Source organism: Eleginops maclovinus, chromosome 18 (genome assembly GCF_036324505.1).
Source record: "Eleginops maclovinus isolate JMC-PN-2008 ecotype Puerto Natales chromosome 18, JC_Emac_rtc_rv5, whole genome shotgun sequence".
Taxonomy (NCBI): Eukaryota; Metazoa; Chordata; class Actinopteri; order Perciformes; family Eleginopidae; genus Eleginops; species Eleginops maclovinus.
This window is the reverse complement of record NC_086366.1, coordinates 1,854,645-1,879,686: the sequence shown is the minus strand read 5'-3', so window position 1 is coordinate 1,879,686 and position 25,042 is coordinate 1,854,645. Positions and strand designations below refer to the sequence as shown.

Here is a 25,042-nt window from a genome sequence, read left to right as displayed (position 1 = left end):
TTAAATATACTCCTTTATCTTCTTGTTTAAGGTGTCAGTCTTTGTCAGAGTTATAAAACCACTGTAGAAATGTTCCTTTTGAATCACAAAATGAACTTAATATCAATATTCGTCAAATCCCAGATCCTTCAGTGAAGTACTTCTTGAAGCACATGTACACGCAGTATCGGAAATATGGTTCAGTGTTTCCTTCCTCTGTGTTTAGGTGAACGGTCGTCTCACGCTGGGGGAGAACATCGCAGACATGGGAGGACTCAAGCTGTCGTACTTTGTGAGTAATATTTGATACCTGTGTGTGTGTGTGTGTGTGTGTGTGTGTGAGACTTAATTCCATATTGAGAGTCAGTGGTCTTTATTGAAGTGTTTTTGTGCAAAGCAGACACAAAAGAACAAAGGAAATGAGTGATTTAATTTTGTTTTATCAAAATATCATTATGCATTAACTGTGTCATGATGCCCGTTAGTCGTGTCAATCATTCAGAAAGACGGAAGAACGAAGAAGTAAACAAGAAGGGTTTTACTGGTGAATTTAAAAACAGCGGTTGCTAACAAGTGTCTGAATGAGACGCCTAAACGTCATCACGCCCAACATTAGCCTCCTTTAGCTTAGCGGTGGTGACGTGAAGTCATGTGACCGTGCTGTAGTTCCTTTATAGCCCAACATTAGCCTCCTTTAGCTTAGCGGTGGTGACGTGAAGTCATGTGACCGTGCTGTAGTTCCTTTATAGCCCAACATTAACCTCCTTTAGCTTAGCGGTGGTGACGTGAAGTCATGTGACCGTGCTGTAGTTCCTTTATAGCCCAACATTAGCTGCCTTTAGCTTAACGGTGGTGACGTGAAGTCATGTGACCGTGCTGTAGTTCCTTTATAGCCCAACATTAACCTCCTTTAGCTTAGCGGTGGTGACGTGAAGTCATGTGACCGTGCTGTAGTTCCTTTATAGCTCAACATTAGCCTCCTTTAGCTTAGCGGTGGTGACCTGAAGTCATGTGACCGTGCTGTAGTTCCTTTATAGCCCAACATTAGCCTCCTTTAGCTTAGCGGTGGTGACCTGAAGTCATGTGACCGTGCTGTAGTTCCTTTATAGCCCAACATTAGCCTCCTTTAGCTTAGCGGTGGTGACCTGAAGTCATGTGACCGTGCTGTAGTTCCTTTATAGCCCAACATTAGCCTCCTTTAGCTTAGCGGTGGTGACCTGAAGTCATGTGACCGTGCTGTAGTTCCTTTATAGCCCAACATTAGCCTCCTTTAGCTTAGCGGTGGAGACGTGAAGTCATGTGACCGTGCTGTAGTTCCTTTATAGCCCAACATTAGCCGCCTTTAGCTTAGCGGTGGTGACCTGAAGTCATGTGACCGTGCTGTAGTTCCTTTATAGCCCAACATTAGCCTCCTTTAGCTTAGCGGTGGAGACGTGAAGTCATGTGACGTGCTGTAGTTCCTTTATAGCCCAACATTAGCCGCCTTTAGCTTAATATATTCCTTTTATGACTCACTTAGCGCTCTGTTTCCTGATGAAGATAGTTTCAAATAAGTACAAAAGTACATGGGATAAGATGTGTATTTTGTTAGGCATAAAATTAACATTTACTTTTAAATAATACATAAAAAATCAAGCAGAACAGAAACTATTCAACGTGTTTTAATCCCCTCTTTCTCTATTTGAAAGACAGAAGATGTTTTCAATGTTTTTTTTCCCGAACGTCGGGGGTGCTTTTTATTATGCTGAACTGTCTCCTTGATTCCTTCCCTTGCCTTCAGGAGGCGTCGAAGCAACAGACCTTTAACCAAATGAGATCTCCTCGCCTCGGAGCGTCATTTTAAAGCAACATAAATTAGATAGGACGCGAGGCACATCTGCTCCTGCTGTCTTTTGTTTTGTCACACCGCTTTTTTCATAATCTCTCTCTGATAAGCAGAACAGCGTTCATGACGACTCACAGATTTACATTTAATTCAATTAAAAAACATTGCATAATGTGACAGGAATATACGGACGTCATGCTGCATCCACACTTTAACAGACGTGCAATGTATTTAAAGCAACTATATATACAGTATATTCAATCAGGTCCAATTGTATGGCAAGATAACACGAGAAATAGATGTTCTCAGGAACCTTAAAGCCCCTTTATTTACACTTCCGGGTATAAATTAAGCCCCGCCCACTTTCCGGTGTAAATCCTGCATCAGAGCGAAGGGGAAAATAATAGTGTCTTCACGTCTTAAAGCTGCTGAGTCATATATTACACCTCCAACAACAAATAAATCCAGAGCTCTGGTTCCTTTACTTCCTCTCCAGAAAAAAGGAGAGTAAAAGAAAGGATCAGAAATATTGTTTTCTGCCATCACTTTAACATTTCACGGGGGAAATCTTGGGGTTCTTTTATACTTTTTGAGGTGTTCCCTCTCCCTCCTGTAGTGTGTAGTAAAGGTTTCTGTGCATGTAAATGGTGTTATAGGCTAAGGGGGCGGGACGTCTCTAAATTGTTGATCAATCACAACAGAGCCAGCCAGCTAACCAATCAGAGCAGACTGGACTCTGGTTTCAGACAGAGGGTGAAAAGAGGAGCTGCAGCACAGGCAGTATGAGACAAATAAAGAGCTGTGGAGGACTCTTTAAAGTAGAGACACTACATACTGATATACACCTGAACATCAGCAGGAGAGGACTCTTTAAAGTAGAGACACTACATACTGATATACACCTGAACATCAGCAGGAGAGGACTCTTTAAAGTAGAGACTCTACATACTGATATACACCTGAACATCAGCAGGAGAGGACTCTTTAAAGTAGAGACTCTACATACTGATATACACCTGAACATCAGCAGGAGAGGACTCTTTAAAGTAGAGACTCTACATACTGATATACACCTGAACATCAGCAGGAGAGGACTCTTTAAAGTAGAGACACTAGATACTGATATACACCTGAACACCAGCAGGAGAGGACTCTTTAAAGTAGAGACACTACATACTGATATACACCTGAACATCATCAGGAGAGGACTCTTTAAAGTAGAGACTCTACATACTGATATACACCTGAACATCAGCAGGAGAGGACTCTTTAAAGTAGAGACTCTACATACTGATATACACCTGATCATCAGCAGGAGAGGACTCTTTAAAGTAGAGACTCTACAGACTGATATACACCTGAACATCAGCAGGAGAGGACTCTTTAAAGTAGAGACTCTACAGACTGATATACACCTGAACATCAGCAGGAGAGGACTCTTTAAAGTAGAGACTCTACATACTGATATACACCTGAACATCAGCAGGAGAGGACTCTTTAAAGTAGAGACACTAGATACTGATATACACCTGAACACCAGCAGGAGAGGACTCTTTAAAGTAGAGACACTACATACTGATATACACCTGAACATCAGCAGGAGAGGACTCTTTAAAGTAGAGACCCTACATACTGATGTACACCTGAACATCAGCAGGAGAGGACTCTTTAAAGTAGAGACACTACATACTGATATACACCTGAACATCAGCAGGAGAGGACTCTTTAAAGTAGAGATGCTACATACTGATATACACCTGAACATCAGCAGGAGAGGACTCTTTAAAGTAGAGACGCTACATACTGACATACACCTGAACATCAGCAGGAGAGGACTCTTTAAAGTAGAGACGCTACATACTGATATACACCTGAACATCAGCAGGAGAGGACTCTTTAAAGTAGAGACACTAGATACTGATATACACCTGAACACCAGCAGGAGAGGACTCTTTAAAGTAGAGACACTACATACTGATATACACCTGAACATCATCAGGAGAGGACTCTTTAAAGTAGAGACTCTACATACTGATATACACCTGAACATCAGCAGGAGAGGACTCTTTAAAGTAGAGACTCTACATACTGATATACACCTGAACATCAGCAGGAGAGGACTCTTTAAAGTAGAGACCCTACATACTGATATACACCTGAACATCAGCAGGAGAGGACTTTTTAAAGTAGAGACTCTACATACTGATATACACCTGAACATCAGCAGGAGAGGACTCTTTAAAGTAGAGACGCTACATACTGATATACACCTGAACATCAGCAGGAGAGGACTCTTTAAAGTAGAGACACTACATACTGATATACACCTGAACATCAGCAGGAGAGGACTCTTTAAAGTAGAGACCCTACATACTGATATACACCTGAACATCAGCAGGAGAGGACTCTTTAAAGTAGAGACTCTACATACTGATATACACCTGAACATCAGCAGGAGAGGACTCTTTAAAGTAGAGATGCTACATACTGATATACACCTGAACATCAGCAGGAGAGGACTCTTTAAAGTAGAGACACTACATACTGATATACACCTGAACATCAGCAGGAGAGGACTCTTTAAAGTAGAGACTCTACATACTGATATACACCTGAACATCAGCAGGAGAGGACTCTTTAAAGTAGAGATGCTACATACTGATATACACCTGAACATCAGCAGGAGAGGACTCTTTAAAGTAGAGACACTACATACTGATATACACCTGAACATCAGCAGGAGAGGACTCTTTAAAGTAGAGACTCTACATACTGATATACACCTGAACATCAGCAGGAGAGGACTCTTTAAAGTAGAGATGCTACATACTGATATACACCTGAACATCAGCAGGAGAGGACTCTTTAAAGTAGAGACACTACATACTGATATACACCTGAACATCAGCAGGAGAGGACTCTTTAAAGTAGAGACACTACATACTGATATACACCTGAACATCAGCAGGAGAGGACTCTTTAAAGTAGAGACTCTACATACTGATATACACCTGAACATCAGCAGGAGAGGACTCTTTAAAGTAGAGACACTACATACTGATATACACCTGAACATCAGCAGGAGAGGACTCTTTAAAGTAGAGACTCTACATACTGATATACACCTGAACATCAGCAGGAGAGGACTCTTTAAAGTAGAGACACTACATACTGATATACACCTGAACATCAGCAGGAGAGGACTCTTTAAAGTAGAGACACTACATACTGATATACACCTGAACATCAGCAGGAGAGGACTCTTTAAAGTAGAGACTCTACATACTGATACACACCTGAACATCAGCAGGAGAGGACTCTTTAAAGTAGAGACACTACATACTGATATACACCTGAACATCAGCAGGAGAGGACTCTTTAAAGCTAAAAGCTCTTGAACTTAGAGCAGGAAAGACTTCTTTGGACAGCATCATTACATTAACATCTCCTATCTTTCGCTATCATCTCTCTGCAGGCGTATCAGAAGTGGGTGAGGGAGCACGGTCCGGAGAGACCCCTCCCCGGCCTCAAGTACACACACGAGCAGCTGGTCTTTATCGCCTTTGCACAGGTACCGTGTTCCCCTCTGTCGTCCTTCATCACATTTGCATGTGCAGTGGTTCCCTCTCTCAGCTGCAGGCGTCCCGGAGAGCAGGGAGGAGTTAGATATTAACCCAACATTAGCTCACAAACATCCAGAGAGGAGACGCAGCGCTGATGATGGCACAGTGGCTCTGAGCACTGGACCCCCCCCTCCACACACACACACACACGCACCCCCCCCCCCCCCCCCCCCCCCCCACGGATCCTGATACTATTATCATTGAATTTCAATGAAATGCAAAGCTTAATGTCACTGTGGTAAAATATAGACTCATTTTTAACACAACATGAAGTCTCTTAGCTATAAAACTCTTGCCACAGTTACACACACATCACACACATCACACACACACACACACACACACATCACACACATCTTATATCCAAGGGTTAAATATCTCATGACATTTAACAGCTTTTTTATTGCACTTTATTTAGTTTTAACTTCTGTTTGATTTGGCACGTTTATAACTTACTGCTTTTTATTTCACCATTTTATTTTTTAGATTCAATATCTTTTGTACATTTCACTTCAACTTTTTTTTTAATGTATTTTCATAATTTTTATTGATTTTTTATCTGTATTTTATTTCACCCTGAAACCCAATTTCAAATAAATGAAATAATAATGCTGCTGTTTTTTCAGAACTGGTGTATGAAGCGGAGATCTCAGTCCATCTACCTGCAGCTCCTGACGGACAAACATGCTCCAGAGCACTACAGGTACACACCCACACACACACAACACACTCACACACACACACACACACACACACACTCTCACACGCTCACACACACACTCACACTGATACACACAAACCACCAACTGAAAACAAGTCTCTTTTACTTAGAAAGAGTAGACTTGACTTTACCTTTCTTATGGGGTGTTTTCTAGCATAATGCACAAACTGAAGAGACACACACACACACACAAACACACACACACACACACACACACACACATATACCTGGGAAAAGTTTCATAGTACATTAGTCTCAAATATCTGAAGAAACGACAGTAAAGTTTGTCAAAAATGCCGAAAATATCAGGAAAAACTTCATAAATTCAAGATTTAATTCAAGATCCAGAGGTTTGTTGTCATAACATATGCAAAACTGGTTTCATTATGCATAAAAAAGACGTACTATAGTGTGTGTAACTTAAATAAATGAAATGTAGTTCCAGATTCAGCTCGTATGAAACCCCCTCTCCTGTTTCCTCCTGCAGAGTGATCGGCAGCGTTTCCCAGTTCGATGAGTTTGCTCGTGTTTTCCACTGCCCCAAGAGTTCCCCCATGAACCCTGTGGACAAATGCTCCGTATGGTGACCCCCTCACCCACCACCACCCGTTAACCCCTGGGATCCTCTTCACCTTCATCAAAGCCTGATCTGGAGGAACTCTCTAACGTCATCATTTAAATTCTGGTGTTTCTGCATCGTCTGTACTAACCCTTCTGGAGCCATTCATCATGTACATATATATATATATATTTCTATGTTTAAATTTACTTTCAAATCATCTATTTTTCTATTTTAGCAGCTATATCTCTTATGCATTGAACCCATGCACTACTTTGATTTTAAATGACCATGTTTTTTCTTCTCCGTAGCTTCAAATAGAACCAGATTTAGAGTCCCGCTGCAAGCCGGGCAGATCAGTAGCATCCTCGTGCCTGCAGAAACGCTGCTGCTCAAACTTTTCCCGGGGTTATTTGTCAATGCTGCGCTCTCGTGGCTGAAGGGGGAAGTGTCCGGTCTTACCGTCATGACTGTGGTGATGTTTGCCTGCGTCGGTCTCTCGTTACTGTGAGTGTTTGTACAGATTTGTCGCCTTTTTTTAACCAAACACAGAAGGACTCGCGGTGGATGTTTTTTCTCAGGATTTGTAGCAAAAGTGCGGATCTTTGCGGCTTCATCCATATCCAACTCTCAGCCCGCAGTACAGTCACAGAGGAGCTGGCAAATGCTTCAAATGTTGGACAAAAAAATGAGAATTTGACGCTATTAAATGACCTGGACATGGGACTCACATTATACCCACAGATAACTCAAGCCATCTCGGTGTACATAAGAAGATGCACCTGTGGCCGGCGGAGGATCACACATTTGTACGCAGTGTTAAAAAAAACGTAACTTTTTATAAACGATCTGTATGAAAAAACAAGAGATATTTGTACAGCGGAGAAGTATATCAGATGTTATGGTTGTATCCTGAGAGTGCATGCTCCCCTCCTGACCGTCATCACATCTGGATCCAAACAGATGGAGGACACACACACACACACACACACACACACACACACACACACCATGACTCTGTAGCTGCTATACCCCACATGGCTGCTATCTCTTCCTCTCTGTTGGTCATCGTTTCCTGTTTGAATAAATACAGAGGATCACTGTGTGCCGTAGTCTGAGTCCAGTGTGTGTGTGTGTGTGTGTGTGTGTGTTTAATATCCGTGTGATTGTGTTTTCAGCTGTGAGTAAACGTGAGCGTCTCTGCTTTGAATAAAACCTGCAAAAACAAAGCAGAAACCAAACAACACATTTATAATGCAACAGCAACACGCTGTGCAAAACATAAGAGGGGGGGTCCATAACACCAGACCACCAGCTACTATCAAATCTGCCGGATGGAAACAGTATTTCCCCCTGTGAACATGCATCAGAGCTACTTTGAATCTGAAATAAACAGCTTTTATGGTTTCAAAGTGCAAATTGTTTAAAAGCAGAATGCATTTTCCTTTAATTCATTCATTCTTTCTGGAAGACATCAGAACACGTCAGAATTTAAGCATTCAAAATATTTCTATTAAATAAAAGGCAGAAAAAAAGGGGGGGGGGGGCGTCCTATGTGTCCACACACAATGATGCTGCATTCATTTGGAGTCATTAGGTTGCATGATACTGAAGCGATTTAATAACTGTGGACTTTCAAAAGAGAAACGGCTCGATTTCCATAACAACATTCACACATTTAGTGTATGTAAATATTCTTCTCTCTTTCTGCACTATTTTATTTATCTTATTCGCACCATGTACGTTGAGTTGTTGGAGGAGCATGGGACATAAGACTTTCATTGCCAACATATACATTGTATCTGCTGTGCATATGACCAATGAAACCTTGAAAAACGTGTATTTAATAAAAAGATGTATCCAAATACACAAAAAGATTAACATCAATAAAGATGCTTCAAAGAAAATCCAACAAGACAACATATGCCCACAAAGAGATGCAAAATCAATTAATCAATTAAATACTTTATTAATCCAAAGGGGTAAATGAGGAGTTTAAAAAAAGTTATACAACATAAGAAAAATGTGCAATAAAAGTTATTTTACAGCCACAGGGGCGAGGCAGGACGTCCTCCATAGCTCTAGTTTTAAGGAGGGGTCAGGAGCCTTAACGTGTCTGGTCATGTGAGGGCCAAATGATTCAGAATCCGTGCATTTGAAACGGGCACTTTGTCATTTAAGAAAGTGTTTATCAATCCCTTAAGGGTTTCTGCAGGGCCAAGACTTGTCCAGTGCAGTTTTAATATCTGGTTTGGATCGAAAATACTCCAAAAAGAGACTCAAAATGTCAAATCATGAAACGTGTTCTCCAGAGGAAAAGTAACTGAGTAGATATACTCAAGTGCAACTTCAGATCTGAGTGCTTCTTCCAACTCCGTGTTTAGCAGGATAACCAAGTAGTGGCTGAATCCTAGCTTCCTTCCTCCCTCCCTCCCTCCCTCCTTCCTTCCTCTCCCGTGCTCGTTGCTCATGCGCGGTCTTTGGCGCCCCCTTGCGGCAGTTGTGCGGAACTACTCCATGTGGCGGGACATGATTTCACTTTCTGTTCTGCTAATTGTAAACGAAGCTTTAAAGTCTGAACATTAAACTGGTTCTGCTTCCAGAGGTTCCTTATTCAAGGATTTCTGACAATGGATAAACAGGAGGCGACACGCACCTGCGGACAGTGGTGAGTTCACGGACATCAGGTGCAAATCACTTCAAAAGAGGGCTTTTAAATGTTGTTTTGACAATGAGTAGGCATATCCGTCTGTATCGGAACTGGGGTATGGTCGAATTGTCAAAAAATCAGCTCTTATCGTCTATTCCTATCGACTATTCCTTGACCTTTGCTTGAAATGTCACGGGGTTAAGGAATAGTGGATCGGAGAATTCAAAAGGATTTAGGAAAAGAGGCTGCTTTGAGAATCCGACTGAAATTAAGCTACTGAGAGCCTCTCCTCTGCACCGTGCTCTCTTTAATGCTTTATGAATGAGGACAGCAGAGACAGATATTCTGCATTAGGTTGGAATTGAAATAAAAAAGGAAAGTTAAACTGCCCCCCCCCCCCCCCAACATGAATCCCAATACATATGAAATATTTCAGAATAAATACTTATGTGTTTATTATAAATTAGTTATGCCTTAACCTACCACTTTGAATATCACAATTCAAACCCCACACAGCTCAGTGAACTCTGAGATGTGGACTTTATTTGATCATTTCAGTCTTTTATTAATTTTGCATATGTTTACACCTGTTCATGTCTCTTTTTGTACCTGTAGCCTATATCTCTCTCTTTGGCCTTCATGTGTCAGATATAGTTTTGCTTTTGTTTCACTGTTGTCTCTTTGGTTTCTTTAAGGTCTCTTAACATGACATTAACCTGCAGGTCAGACTGCAGAGAGGACACACAGTCAGTTTCACTTTCCATATTTAGATTGACCTCAGGCTGGTATTAACCAGAGAACATGACGACAGTCCTTCATGTTTTCAAACTGTAAAAACAATCCAAATAAATTATAATAATACAAAATAAATCCTTAAAAAAGATTAAATTAAAACAATGAAAATAAGTTTTAAAATATATATATTAATCAATATATTAAAACACGTTCCTCTCTTCTCCTGCAGCCACAAAGAGGTAGCAGAAGTAAACTTCGCTCTGCATGAAACCCACTGCACACGCTTCCTGGTCCCCTGCCCCGACTGTCAGGAAATGGTTCACAAGGAACACCTGGACACACACCGAGAGGAACAGCACACACTGGTACACACACACACACACACACACACACACACACACACACACACACACACACACACACACACACACACACACACACACACACACGTTGAATGCTAATTTTAGTTAGTACTAATTGAAATGTATCCTGCTGCTGTCCTTCAAATTTCAAGAAAATAGGAATACATTTGAATTTCCACACATCTCAATAGGATTATGTCTCATGAATACATTACATCAGGCACACACACACACACACACACACACACACACACACACACACACACACACACACACACACACACACACACACACACACACACACACACACACACACACACACACACACACGGGTTTATGTCTTGTCTGTGTGCAGGTGAAGTGCTCCAAGTGTCACCAGAAGATGGAGCGCTGTCAGTTGCTGGATCATGAGGTGAGTCTAGTGGTGATGGGGGGGGGGGGCTGGGGGGTTTGGACATAATGTAAATAATATTGCACAGGTGATTTCCACCTCTGATCAGCTGTCTCTCCTGCTCCCTCTCAGTCTGACGAGTGTGAGCAACGTCTGCAGACCTGTCAGTTCTGTGATCTGGAGCTTCCTGTGAAGGACCTGCAGGATCATGATGTGGTCTGTGGGAGTCGAACAGAGCTCTGCATGGAGTGCGGACGCTACGTCACCCTGAGGCTGCGGCCCGGGCACGCCTCCACCTGCCCAGGGGTTCATAACGGATCAGGGCCTCCTGAAAGCACTGGAAAACTGACACCTAACAAGGGTAAGGAGTGGTTAGGGATACTTCTATAGTAACTACAGTACACATGACTTCACGTCTCCACCGCTAAGCTAAAGGCGGCTAATGTTGGGCTATAAAGGAACTACAGCACGGTCACATGACTTCACCTCACCACCGCTAAGCTAAAATAGGCTAATGTTGGGCTATAAAGGAACTACAGCACGGTCACATGACTTCACCTCACCACCGCTAAGCTAAAGGAGGCTAATGTTGGGCTATAAAGGAACTACAGCACGGTCACATGACTTCACGTCTCCACCGCTAAGCTAAAGGAGGCTAATGTTGGGCTATAAAGGAACTACAGCACGGTCACATGACTTCACGTCTCCACCGCTAAGCTAAAGGAGGCTAATGTTGGGCTATAAAGGAACTACAGCACGGTCACATGACTTCACGTCTCCACCGCTAAGCTAAAGGAGGCTAATGTTGGGCTATAAAGGAACTACAGCACGGTCACATGACTTCACGTCTCCACCGCTAAGCTAAAGGAGGCTAATGTTGGGCTATAAAGGAACTACAGCACGGTCACATGACTTCACGTCTCCACCGCTAAGCTAAAGGAGGCTAATGTTGGGCTATAAAGGAACTACAGCACGGTCACATGACTTCACGTCTCCACCGCTAAGCTAAAGGAGGCTAACGTTGGGCTATAAAGGAACTACAGCACGGTCACATGACTTCACGTCTCCACCGCTAAGCTAAAGGAGGCTAATGTTGGGCTATAAAGGAACTACAGCACGGTCACATGACTTCACGTCACCACCGCTAAGCTAAAGGCGGCTAATGTTGGGCGTGATGACGTTTAGTCGTCTCATTTAGACGCTTGTTAGCAACAGCCGTTTTTAAATTCAACACAGGGGTTTTTACCGATGTATTTTACCATGTCTGTATTATTAAACTATGACCATATCTCTTCTTCTACAGTGAGTTGTAGCAGATGTTGGGCATCGTTTCCAGTGGAGGTCATAGAGGAACATAAGGTATAAATCTTCTTCTTCATCCATGAACAACCCCTCACATCACTTTCAGTTTCCAACATCAAAGTAAAATTTTGATCTTTATTTCCTCCCAACCAGCGGGGGTGTGTTTCCTCCATGACGCTGCTGGATGACGAGGATGAAGAGGTTGATATAGAAGACGAGGATCAGCTAGAAGAGGAAGAGCATAATGGGCTCGATGTGTCAGAGCTGGGGGCCACTATCTATGAAGCCCCCCACTTCCTGTCAAGTAGACCCAGCAGATACCCCGGGGTTGAGGAAGGTAAGAAAGAAGACCCGGATCAGATCAGCTGCTGCCCCCACTGCCACCTGGCCCTGCCCTTCCCCACACTGCGCTGGCACCAGGTAATACTTTACTAAAGTACACAATCTAAGTACTTCTACTTTTACTTTAGTACAAGACCTGAGTACTTCTACTTTTACTCAAGTACAAGATCCGAGTACTTCTACTTTTACTCAAGTACAAGATCTGAGTACTTCTACTTTACTCAAGTACAAGATCTGAGTACTTCTACTTTACTCAAGTACAAGATCTGAGTACTTCTACTTTACTCAAGAACAAGATCCGAGTACTTCTACTTTTACTCAAGTACAAGATCTGAGTACTTCTACTTTTACTCAAGTACAAGATCTGAGTACTTCTACTTTTACTTTAGTACAAGATCTGAGTACTTCTACTTTTACTCAAGTACAAGATCTGAGTACTTCTACTTTTACTTTAGTACAAGATATGAGTACTTCTACTTTACTCAAGTACAAGATCTGAGTACTTCTACTTTTACTCAAGTACAAGATCTGAGTACTTCTACTTTTACTCAAGTACAAGATCTGAGTACTTCTACTTTTACTCAAGTACAAGATCTGAGTACTTCTACTTTACTCCAGTACCAGACCTGAGTAAATGATCTGCAGCTCAGCCCTAATTTAGTTCCACTGTTAAAATGCTTTTCCTTCCTCTGTTTTTAGGTGAAGTGTGAAATCCATGCTGTCTTGAAATAAGACGACATCCTGAGAGGAGTTTTTGGATCTTTATGGAGATATATTTAACCGTTCAGATGTAGTTTACACTCAGCTCCTGGATTTAATGGCCTTTTGATTTTACTGCATGGCTTTGTGCTCGCCTGCATAAAGACTGTTTAATACCCAGGGTTATATATACATGTATATGTATATATATATGTATATACTAGTACTAATTCCTTTTGTCGAGTACTCATTGAGGTACTACTGTAATGCTTAAAGCTAATTCTCATCCAGCCACGTGTCGAGCAGTTTCCCCTGTGTGTGTGACGATAAATCAGCTGCTGCTAAAGTCTCACATTAAAAGTTTACATAGCAAAATATAAAAGCCTTCATTTCAGGAAATACACACATTCAGATATACACACTGCGGGAGAAAACTCCACTGAGAAACCATTGGTTGCAATGTTTTTTTGGGGGGGGTCAAACCATATTTGCATATCTTTAGAAGTGGGTGTAGATATTAACGGATAAACACCACGACTCTCAGGTTCATTTATTTGACTTCAGACCTAAAAAAGTATACAAATCAAAATCAAATATGTAAAAGAAATTGTAAATAATATAAATGCCAGAAATAATAAGGTAGTATGTCCTCAAAAAAATACCAGAAATCATCAGTGATGAAAAGTATGAATACAGTTTGAGCAGATCAGAAATAAACCACGCAGAGATTGGAGTTAAAAGACGTATTTAATATGTGCATCTGGAAAGCTTTAACAATGCTATTCTCTTACAGTACGATATTTCAAAAGGTCACGTTTTAGTACAAAGTCAAACAAAACTGGTTAATATATATTTGATTCCAGCTAACCAATAACCATAACATTCAAGGTGCCTTCTGTGTGATGGGGAAGTTCAGACATACGGAGAATAAGAAGAAGCCTTGTTCTGATAAATAATGTGAGGAATGTTTTCTGAGTGCATTTCAAAAGGCACTTACTGAATCCATAGTAGACATTTCTCCAAACACACTTATAATAACAATGTGAAAAGCTATACATAATTATACATGAAAAACAACAATTCTGTATCTGTGTTAAAAGAAAGGAATGAAAGTGTAGTACGAGGGCAAAACTGTGGCGCTGATCTTTATATAAGATATCTCAAATCTCGCGAGAACAACCACGCCAGCGGTTTCGTCTAAACCGGTTTTACTGTCCGCGTGCGACCTGCAGATTCTCCCCGTAAAATGTGAAAGTGATTCCAGGAAACAATCTCTCTCTGTGGGTCAGAAAGGGTTTACTGAGTCCAGAGATATGGAGATGGGGTCAGATGTCTGGTCAGACGGCAGAGACAGCTTACGGAGAATAAATAGGGGATGGATGTCCGGTGGGTCTGCCGGGGACGAGTGGCAGGCAGCAGGCTGACACTGAGACTGAGATTTCTGATCCTTTCTTTTACTCTCCTTTTTTCTGGAGAGGAAGTAAAGAACCGAGCTCTGGATCTATCTGTTGTTGGAGGTGCAAAATATGACTCAGCAGCTTTAAGACGTGAAGACACTATTATTTTCACTTCGCTCGAGTTACACCTGAAAGTGGGCGGGGCTTAATTTAGTCCGGAAGTGACGTTAGCGCCTCACGCTACCCACTATTTGACCCCATCTCCATATCTCTGGACTCATTAACTCTTTCTGACCAACAGAGAGATTGTTTTCTGGCATCACTTTAACATTTTACGGGGAGAATCTGCATTGTGGTTTGAGGTTCCGTTACCTGGTTGAGACAAAACCCTGCTGGTGGGTAAGCAAGCTGGGAATAATAAGCCAAATAAAGTTGTAATTTATATATATATATACGGGAATTCCTTCAGGGTCAACGGAAGCCTATTAAATTAACGTGACAAGAAAATAAAACACTGCTAAAGATTCTCTTATTTCCCTACAGCAGCTTATTACTGAACAGATATGAATGAATTGAATACCTTCAAAATAATAAATTCAGCGTACAGCAAGGATTTCTTTACAGTGCACAGATTACTATCAGTCCTGTTTGACCAATAATTATCTGTATATTTCTAAATTAAGAGTGAGTTTTTTTTTAGCCAAACAATACAAACAATACTAAAATAGAAATGAAGAAGAAGTCACACGATCCCCTCCTCAGTTCCCCCTCTGTAAATTAAAATGACTGTTTATTTCTGGTTTATTTTAGGACAAATTTAAGACATTTCTACAGCCAATATCTCACAAACATGTCCATTTTAATGTGTAGATAAAAGGTGTCTTTTATCCAATATTTAATAGAAATGAATCTGAACTACTTTTGAAATCTGAGAGAATAATTTGGACAGTGCAAAACTTTGCTCGGACTATCTCCTGAAGACAAACTAAAATAACCACACTTTCCACCCGGCTGCTGAAGACAACAATTTGCACTACTGAACACAGTTTTTCTGTAATATATTCACCTTTCGCCGTCGATAAGTGACGTTATTGTTGTTTGTATTGACTGATGTGCCTTTCATTGATGCCTCTTAATGTGGGAGTCACTTTCGTTCCTCAGGATTGTGAGACAGCATTTGATAAAGCTTAACTGAAGCGAGCATGTGGGAAGCACAGCTAAATATGTTCTATGTTAATAAAGGGTTATCCTGTGCTGGCTCTGGTAGTCATTTATATTCCAAGGAATGGCTTTGAGGATACAAATTCATATTCGCTCAGTAAAAAGTGGGACATTTAATTGTTGATTTTGCTGCAAAATGATTACGAATCAATGTGAAAATGAGTTTGGTTAACTTCGCAGCTCCCTTTTTCTTCTCATTACAGCAGCAGTCAATGAAAGTGGAGTGTCGGCACGCTCCAGACTAATTAAATATTCAGAATATTCCAGCTTTTCGTTCTAAAAAAGTGAGTTTTACAGACACTTTCATGTGTTAAAGCCTCCTTAATCTGCACACATCCTATAGCGTACCTCACCTTCTGTTGCCTCCCGATCCTCTTTACCCAAACATTTAATCAGAATCAAAGCACTTCCTGTTTAACCAATTCAAATCTGAGTTTCCAAACCTAGCCTCAGGGTTGTAAGACACTTGTTGAACGACCCAGAGGAGCCACAGTGTCAGAGGTCAGTGGAAATGTAACAGCATAAATAGGCAGCCCGTCTGCCAGTAAGGAATCACAGTGATGTAAATGCTCGCTGTGGTCTGAATCATACCACGCTGACGGTCAGTTGTAGAAGGTTTCGCCCTCTACGATCTTATCCAGACCTTTGATCCTCTCCGGGGCGTAGCCTTCCTCGATCGCTACCTTCGACGCAACGACCTAAAGGACAGAGAGAGGGAGTCAGACTGGGACTACCGAGGCCAGGTTTAAGAGGTTAAACTGGTTAATGGTTATTCAAATTTGCAGAACAGGAATGAAGCATTATGACACGTTAATATTTAGCGCCGTAAAGTCTTTGCTGAGAGCGTACGGCGCTAAATCTAACCTGAAGTGCATCGGTAATAAGCAAAAATTGGAATCGATTGTTTTTAAAAGCTTCATGTTTGAACACTTTTACAATCCTTATGTGATGCATACAAGAAATATAGTCATATATTTATAGTAGTATTTATATTAGTATAGTAGTGTGTGTGTGTGTGTGTTCGTGTCTCTCTCTCTCTTACCTGGAAGGGTTCACTGACTCCGATGATGCACTCCAGTACACTGCTGTAGTAACACAACACACACTCCCCCCCCCGCACCGGGATCTCCTCTTTACTCACAAACACCTGCAGAAACACACCGACACGGTTCCTCATTATTTTGCTTTTATTATCGAGGTTTTATCTAAAAAGGAATAGAATAATTGGTGCTTAGAGCTGTCGGTAATGTACATCATTGTTGAATTTACACAGAAGGAATTTGGTGAATTAGGGTGCATACAAAAACACCGTAAGAGGAATTCATTTGGAAAAAAGAAACAAATATTTCATTTTCTAGAACTATTTCAAAAACTCATTAAAAATGATTTGCAGAATATCAGTTTTTGGGGAAAACTTCCACTTTATTTAGGTTTTTCATAAAGAAAGCTCCATATTTTTTAAATCTCTGGTCTATAGTTTGTATTTCTTCTGATTCATGTCATTGTGTATCAGTGTCCATGCAATAGTTTAGGTTGTTTGAGTCCTTAGAAATGCAATGAATATAAAATGTATGATTATTTGTATTTCAAATTCACCAGTTAGCCGTTCCTTGTTCATTCTAGTGCTTTAAAGCAAATCTAGGTTTCGCTCACGTCCAAATAAGACACTGTGTCGTGAAGATAATTTGCAAAAGTAGGTATTTTAATAACTCAAAAAGGTCGTTGACGTGGTGCAGGAGGTCCTACCTGTGTGGCTTCTTCGTCGGAGTTCATCTCGTCGTCTTTGACCCAGGTGTAGGTGATGTAGTCCTTCATGCTGCTGAACCCCACCTGCATTCAAACACACGTTAAGGACTGTCAGCGTGGAAATGTTAAAGCCACATGTTTATATTTCATAATAACTTCATGACTGCAGAATATCAGTGATCATAAAGTCTTATTTCATTATTCATTACTAAAACGGAGTAAATGAAACCCATAGTCTCCTGAATAATCCCGGTTCAGCCGACCTTAAAGAGTCCGATCCAGTCCCAGGAGCTGGAGGGGAACGGCTGCATCGGGCGGTACAGAACCACGGCGTCGATGTCTGCACTCCACTCGCCCTCGGCCTTCAGACGCACCAGAGGAGCATCGAACATCTTCTTCAGCTGGACACACACACACACACACACACACACACACACACACACACACACACACACACACACACACACACACACACACACACACACACACACACACACACACACACACACACACACACACACACACACACACACACACACAAGGTGATCAGAAACAAAACACACACCTATAAATGAGAGACAGCTGGGAGATTCTAATCCTGGTAGTCTCACCTCCAGAGTGAAGACCCCGGTGACGGGCTTGTGGTCGCTGATGCTGTACTCCATGTTGCAGGTGTACGAGTCCTGCCTGATCTTCAGCGGGAACTCCTCCTCTTCCTCTTTCCCCTCCAGTGCACCGTTTTCCTCTTCCTCCTCAGTGGGGGGGTTGCCGGGCCGGAGTCGCCACAGGATCCTGTCGGTCCAGGCCGGCTTACGCTTCTTACCGCTGGAAATGTGATAACAGAAGAAGAAGAGAGGCGAGCTTTAGGGAGGAGACGGCGTCTTTAGAGCGGGATAACGGGATTTAAAGATGGCTGTTCTTCTCCTTCATTCATTGGCTCCAGACTAGGTCAATGTATTTTCTGGCCATGCATGTTAGCGGTTATGCAGCTCAGAGGTTAAATGCAGGTTAATACAGACTACTAACATCTAGAAGCACCTGTGGAGATATATTTATTGCACCTGATAAAAATGCATTCATGATTACGGATTAAGAATCAGATGCTATATTAGTCCTGTATTGTGCAGTGTGTTGCAGAAGCCTTTAGATATTCTGCGTTATAAAGGGGACAATTGTTATAGCATGTTGTTAAAAGTAGCAAGTGTGCAGTTAGGTGAATTAAAAAGAGGGTGAATTAATTTGAATAAGGGACCACAGCTCTTACTTAAAGCCAAACCATGTCCTGTAGAGCCTGTGGAGTTTAAATCAGAATCAGAATATTTACATTTTATTTTAAAATACAGAGGTAAAGAAATGAAGGTTAATATTTGCGATAAGAAGATAAAATAAAACTGAATTAATACATATTTATAAAAACAAGGAATGCAATAAGAAAATGAAATACTGTATAAACAAGAGAGTACATTTAAAAATGTGCAACAGGGAGATCAAATAAAATAGGAAGAACATTTTTATTTATGAGATCAAATATAATACAAATATTTAAATCAAATTAAGAAAAACATCTGCAATTAAAATGCATAAAATAAATGTGTGAATAAGAAATCCATTTTAAAAAAGGAAAGTAAAGGAAGACTAAAACATGCTCAAAATATTTGTACAAACAGATGTTTATTAAAGATGTTGAAAATCAAAAGATCAAATATTTAAAAAGAATGAAGAAGTTGAAGTTAAAATGTGCAATGAGATAAAATATATGTATAAATAAGAGAGTAAATTAAAATTGCAACGGAAGATCAAATAAAATAAGAAAATAAATGTCCAATGAGAAAAACAAAGATTAATGTTGAAATAAAAACTTGAAATAGAAAACAGCGATTTAAAAAGTGTGATTTGATGAATTAGGACTAATTAAGATGAATATGAAACATTTACCTGCTGTCATAATTGTTGGAGTTTATGTCAAACTTATAGGTGGGTTGAAAGTCCAGAGGCCCTTCCTCAAACTCCTGCAGCAGCTGCTCCTTCTTCTTCATCATCGTCAACTGAGAACCACAACACACACTTCATCACAAAGCACAGTGGAAAGAAGAGGCTGTATGACAAAGATAAAGAGCGTTTGGAACGTTAAAGCATGGAGACGTGTCCCAGGAGAGACGCTACACAGAATAGGCACCCTTTAAGTCTCAAACCTGGTCTTTGCTCCACAGCAGGCTGTAGGTCCGCTCGTTGATGCAAGAGCGGACAAAGTGCATGCCGTGGTCCTGAATCCTGAAGTTCAGATCTCCAAACCAGAAGACCAGCCTGGACCGAGAGAACAGAGGAGGGAGGGAGGAAGGAATTGAAAAACCTCTAAAAAATGATGCTTTTCATTTCATTCTGTGCCTCAACTCACTTGTGGTCAGCAATTCTCGGAGCTTTCTCAGAGACGAAGGCCAGTTTGTCCATGATGTACTCGAACTCGTCCACCCTCTCCGAGGCGTAGTTCATGTGCGCCGCCAGGTGGCAGTTCAAGAAGCAAAGCATGTGGCCGTAGAAAGACAGACGCACACACACTCCACCTTTGTTACCCTGAGAGAGAAACACAAAGAGGTGAGAAAAAGGGGAGCTACTCTGCCGTGTGTGTGTGTGTGTGTGTGTGTGTGTGTGTGTGTGTGTGCATGTGTGTGTGTGTGTCTCACCCAGTAACCGTAAATGCCTGTGCGTGTGTAAGTGGCCTGGATGTCTCTGATGAAGGGGAGGTGCTCCAGTTTGCAGAAGAACAGCAGCAGCAGACCCTGCAACCTGACAGAGGACACCTGAAACACACACACACACACGCACACACACACACATTAACACTTACCTGTGAAAATATTTTCAACCTCTAATGCAGGTGCAGGTGTGTATCAGGTTCTTTTGAAAAGATTTGTACCTTAACGTAATTTAGTGGAGCCAAGGTGGACATGAACAGTTGACTCCAGGGGTCGTCGAACATTGTGTCCGACATGAACCTCAGCGGCCCGGAGAACACCTCCTGCAGACTAACACACGACTTATTGTCAGTCACCCGGCCCCGTTTCCAGTGCACAAACACAAAATATCCAGGCTGTAAGAATAGCTTTAAGCTCCATTCATAACATACATTGACCTTTAAATCCAATAGATTAAGCTCCTCCCACAGTGAGGACGTTACAGTGCAGATAAAAGGCAGAAAACTAAGTGCAACATCCAAGGTAGAAAGAATACAAAATACAGAGCCAAAAATGTAATCCCCTCTCTTTGCACCACCTACCCGATGACGTAGAGGTCCGGGCCTTTGGGGTCATTCAGCTGGAGGAGAGAGGTGACGTCATTTGGTGGATCCACTGTGGCCACGTTCCACGTCACCATGTGGAGCCTGCAGCACGGACAGGATATAACAGTCAGCAGTGCAGCACGAGCTTCCAACTATATTCAACCTCCATCAACACTAGAGAGGCGTGGAAGTTATTTGAGTGTTCTGTAGTTCTGTAAACCGACCTGGTTCTTTTGACAAAATGGGATTCAGTGGAAAACAAACATTAATCATACTTGAACGTTTTGTTCAGCAGGATAATCTCCACAATTCAACACAAAGCTAACGTCAAGCAATAAAGGAACTACAGCACGGTCACATGACTTCACGTCACCACCGCTAAGCTAAAGGAGGCTAATGTTGGGCTATAAAGGAACTACAGCACGGTCACATGACTTCACGTCACCACCGCTAAGCTAAAGGCGGCTAATGTTGGGCTATAAAGGAACTACAGCACGGTCACATGACTTCACGTCACCACCGCTAAGCTAAAGGCGGCTAATGTTGGGCTGTAAAGGAACTACAGCACGGTCACATGACTTCACGTCACCACCGCTAAGCTAAAGGAGGCTAAAGATGGGCTATGAATATACATAGCGCCAGAAAAGCATCACTTCACTCAATAAAAGCAGAACTGTACTTCCAAAGACAAACATGATCTGAGTGTATAAGATCTGACAGTATGAGCACTGTGCATCTACCAGCAACACATAATGATATCAGTCATAAGGTTCAATTTTCCGTGCAGCTAGGAAAGTAAAAGTTCAAATAACCAGGAATGAAGAGCCTGTTTTGTTGCCCATGAACAGACGGATTAAAGGAGATGGAGGAACATTATTCCTGTATGAAAAGGCAAACTCTCAGGCCTTCAGTTCACCACCTGAAACAGTTCTCCTGCATCTGCCTGCCACAGACGAGGGAGGCATTGAACAGAGGCTCCACCACTTCTCCACAGCTCGCTTTCGGGGTCCAAATCATCCAGACATGTCACCAGCTGGTTGATCCGATGGCACAGAACCAGTTTGCTGCTCGGCGTCTGAGGGCCGTCGCTGGAAAGCCTTTGAGAGCGACCCGATGTGCCAAACAGACGACTGACTACACCCATTCTGACGTAAATATGTCTTGTCGAAGAGACACAAATGGACCAAAGGAAGTTGTTGGAAGCGTGCAACAAAATCAACCTCCAAAATGTGACGATTTAAAGTATGTTTGGATTGCACGAAGAGCCCAGGGTGTGGTTGTTTCTGCAGAACAGAACCACTGAGGGAAATGAGAATTCCTGGCTCAAGGATTGTTGATCATTTGTCTCCACGTCATCTCATTGTTGAATGTCTCAACACTAGGCCTATTAGAAACTTGGGAGACCAACCTGCATTCTTTCCCCTCTGCTGAGCAGGACAGCAGCACATTGTTTGATTCATTCTGATCCGCATTAGGTGTGTACCGTCAGGCGCCCTAATCCACTGAATGTAGTCACATTTGCAGACTGGCAAACACTGCGCCGTGGCAGAGCACATTCAACCCTGAATGAAACAGACAGCAGTCGTGCTCGTAGAAAGGCCTCTCAGCTTCAGTACCGGCACGGACACAAAGAGTCAGTCCACTTCTGAAGCAACACCTTTTATGTAATGTGTAAACAAAAGAGTGTGACCCAAACAGACAGATATTAACAGGGAAGACTAAAAGAGGTCAAGTGAAGGATAATTATGTCTTTCATTATATTGAGTAATAAAAACAGTCTCAATATAAATGAAATTGATCTCAAATACAGGAAAAGGGCAACTTCCTCCTCCGAGGATACAGAGGATCTGCGCCACGAACACAGCTAACCATATATACATCTATATAAACATGTAGAAGTAAGAAAGCACTAATCCTACCCATGAATTCTCTAACATATTATCTAAAAATGCCCACCTTTAAACCATAAAACCCTTCAGTCCTTTAACCATTTGCCAATCCACCTTTTACCCTTCTGGAATGTCCTTTCTAAACATGGGTTTCGCACATTTGAACGGAGCAAACGGGAATCAGAGCAGAAGACATTTATTTATATGAAAGAACAAATGATCATAAGATAAACTGACAAGGCAATAATGACAACACTGACCAAACCGATCCACTCAGCTACACACACTTTCTTAGGTACATAAATGTTGTTAAACATAAATCTCCAGAAGTAAATGAAGCTGCATAACTTCAAGCAATGCACAGGGTCACAGATCTTTGCATGGTTTAGATAATGTACTGATGCATTTATTCAGCCTAGAAGCAGCGGAGTCTCACCTGAAGCTGTCTCCATCGAAGTTTCCTTTCCTGAAAAAGGAGTCTGTCTGTTCCTCATTCTCCTCCATGATCACCTTAAAAAAAGCAATGAGACAAATCCGCTGTCAGTCGCTGTTACACTAGGGCAGGACGACTGCTCTCTATACCTCACATTTCAGACACAAAGGAAATTCAAAGTGCTTTACGTCATCATCATAATTAAAAACAAAATCAATTGAACGCTGAACAAGTTTCAGGGCGGTGGAAACATTAAAAACTGGTTCACAAATGGGCACTACAGATCTGAACTGGCAGAAGTACTCAGGTCTTGTACTTGAGCAAAAGCAGAAGTACTCAGTACTCAGGTCTTGTACTTGAGTAAAAGTAGAAGTACTCAGATCTTGTACTTGAGTAAAAGTAGAAGTACTCAGATCTTGTACTTGAGTAAAGTAGAAGTACTCAGATCTTGTACTTGAGTAAAAGCAGAAGTACTCAGACCTTGTACTTGAGTAAAGTAGAAGTACTCAGGTCTTGTACTTGAGTAAAAGTAGAAGTACTCAGATCTTGTACTTGAGTAAAGTAGAAGTACTCAGGTCTTGTACTTGAGTAAAAGCAGAAGTACTCAGACCTTGTACTTGAGTAAAAGTAGAAGTACTCAGGTCTTGTACTTGAGTAAAAGCAGAAGTACTCAGGTCTTGTACTTGAGTAAAAGTAGAAGTACTCAGGTCTTGTACTTGAGTAAAGTAGAAGTACTCAGGTCTTGTACTTGAGTAAAAGCAGAAGTACTCAGACCTTGTACTTGAGTAAAAGTAGAAGTACTCAGGTCTTGTACTTGAGTAAAAGCAGAAGTACTCAGGTCTTGTACTTGAGTAAAGTAGAAGTACTCAGGTCTTGTACTTGAGTAAAGTAGAAGTACTCAGATCTTGTACTTGAGTAAAGTAGAAGTACTCAGGTCTTGTACTTGAGTAAAGTAGAAGTACTCAGGTCTTGTACTTGAGTAAAGTAGAAGTACTCAGATCTTGTACTGAGTAAAGTAGAAGTACCAGAGTGTAGGAATACTCTGTCACAGTAAAAGTATTCTAAATGTTCCTCCAGTGAAAGTAGAAAGTACTCTCCTCTAAATGTACTTAAAGTAGCGACAGTAAAAGTACTCATTGTCTGATTGGTCCATTTCAGAATAATATCTCTGATATGTTTTATAATGATTGATCATTAAAGTGTTCTCAGAGCTGGTAAAGGTGCAGCTAGTTTGAATGGCTTTGTATACTGCAGGGTAGCTGCTGGATTTACTGCAGGTGAACTACAGTCTGATTTAAGGGAGGTTATATTTACCATCATTAATCCTAATCTGAAAAGTAACTAAAGGTATTAAATAATTGTAGTGGAGTAGAAGTACAAAGTAGCATTACGTATAAATAATCAAGTAAAGTAAAAGTACCTCAACATTGTACTTGAGCTAACCGGCTTAGTTACTTTACACCACTGAAGCTAGCAATGCCAAGTAACGCCTCTACTTTGGGATGGAGTTAAAGGTTGACAGCAAAGTGCATTCATCAGATAACACGCGTTTAATCTCAGTTCTTTTAGATAGCTGTTAACATGTATTTACATTGAGCTAACGATCAACAGCTGTCATGTGAGGCTAGCTGGTGATGCTGATAAACATAAACAGAAGCTAGCTTCAGCCAACAGCTAGCTAAAACACGCTTTTTTGTATCAAACACGGTATTAGTAGGTAGGTATTACTGACCTGTAAACGCGAGGATGCGTTTCTTTTACTCCTCGACGTAGTTTGGTAGTTCCTGTTTTCCCTGGTTCAGAATTCTAAAAACAGACAGTAAACAGACCGCAGTACAGTAGCTAGTGTTGTTGTTCCCGCCCCCTTAACCGGAAACATCCAAGTTGCCTT

The 25,042-nt window shown here is 41.5% G+C and overlaps 3 protein-coding genes across 6 annotated transcripts in view; 2 read left to right on the top strand and 1 right to left on the bottom strand.

Moving 5' to 3' along the window:
* The window catches only part of LOC134879849 (endothelin-converting enzyme-like 1), a 48,883-nt gene extending 41,473 nt beyond the window's left edge, over nt 1-7,410 (top strand). For 2 of the 3 annotated variants that reach the window (XM_063906388.1, XM_063906387.1), the window contains exons 15-18: nt 206-271; nt 5,280-5,375; nt 6,054-6,130; nt 6,636-7,410. In XM_063906388.1, the coding sequence (XP_063762458.1) occupies nt 206-271; nt 5,280-5,375; nt 6,054-6,130; nt 6,636-6,735 (339 nt within the window). In that variant the 3' untranslated portion in view covers nt 6,736-7,410. The remainder of the gene's footprint in view (nt 1-205; nt 272-5,279; nt 5,376-6,053; nt 6,131-6,635) is intronic. The other variant, XR_010167877.1, reaches the window with a different exon arrangement.
* Nucleotides 7,411-9,218: 1,808 nt separating this feature from the next.
* Nucleotides 9,219-15,839, top strand: xaf1 (XIAP associated factor 1). The gene is made up of 7 exons (XM_063907047.1): nt 9,219-9,375; nt 10,322-10,457; nt 10,810-10,866; nt 10,978-11,206; nt 12,149-12,204; nt 12,301-12,567; nt 13,189-15,839. The coding sequence occupies exons 1-7, from the start codon at nt 9,338-9,340 to the stop codon at nt 13,219-13,221; spliced, it is 816 nt and encodes a 271-aa protein (XP_063763117.1). The 5' UTR covers nt 9,219-9,337; the 3' UTR covers nt 13,222-15,839.
* On the bottom strand, nt 13,917-25,012 carry LOC134880251 (inositol polyphosphate 5-phosphatase K-like). Of its 2 annotated transcripts, XM_063907045.1 has the most exons (14): nt 24,884-25,012; nt 23,155-23,228; nt 20,827-20,931; nt 20,467-20,575; nt 20,234-20,350; nt 19,948-20,123; nt 19,745-19,856; nt 19,488-19,597; nt 18,817-18,843; nt 18,164-18,377; nt 17,816-17,953; nt 17,553-17,636; nt 16,849-16,953; nt 13,917-16,504 (listed from the first exon to the last, which is right to left on the bottom strand). In XM_063907045.1, exons 2-14 carry the CDS (start codon nt 23,220-23,222, stop codon nt 16,409-16,411), a joined length of 1,461 nt encoding a protein of 486 aa, XP_063763115.1. In that variant the 5' UTR covers nt 23,223-23,228; nt 24,884-25,012; the 3' UTR covers nt 13,917-16,408. The 2 variants fall into 2 exon arrangements, with proteins under 2 accessions (XP_063763115.1, XP_063763116.1); XM_063907046.1 differs by lacking the exon at nt 18,817-18,843.
* Nucleotides 25,013-25,042: the final 30 nt, after the last annotated feature.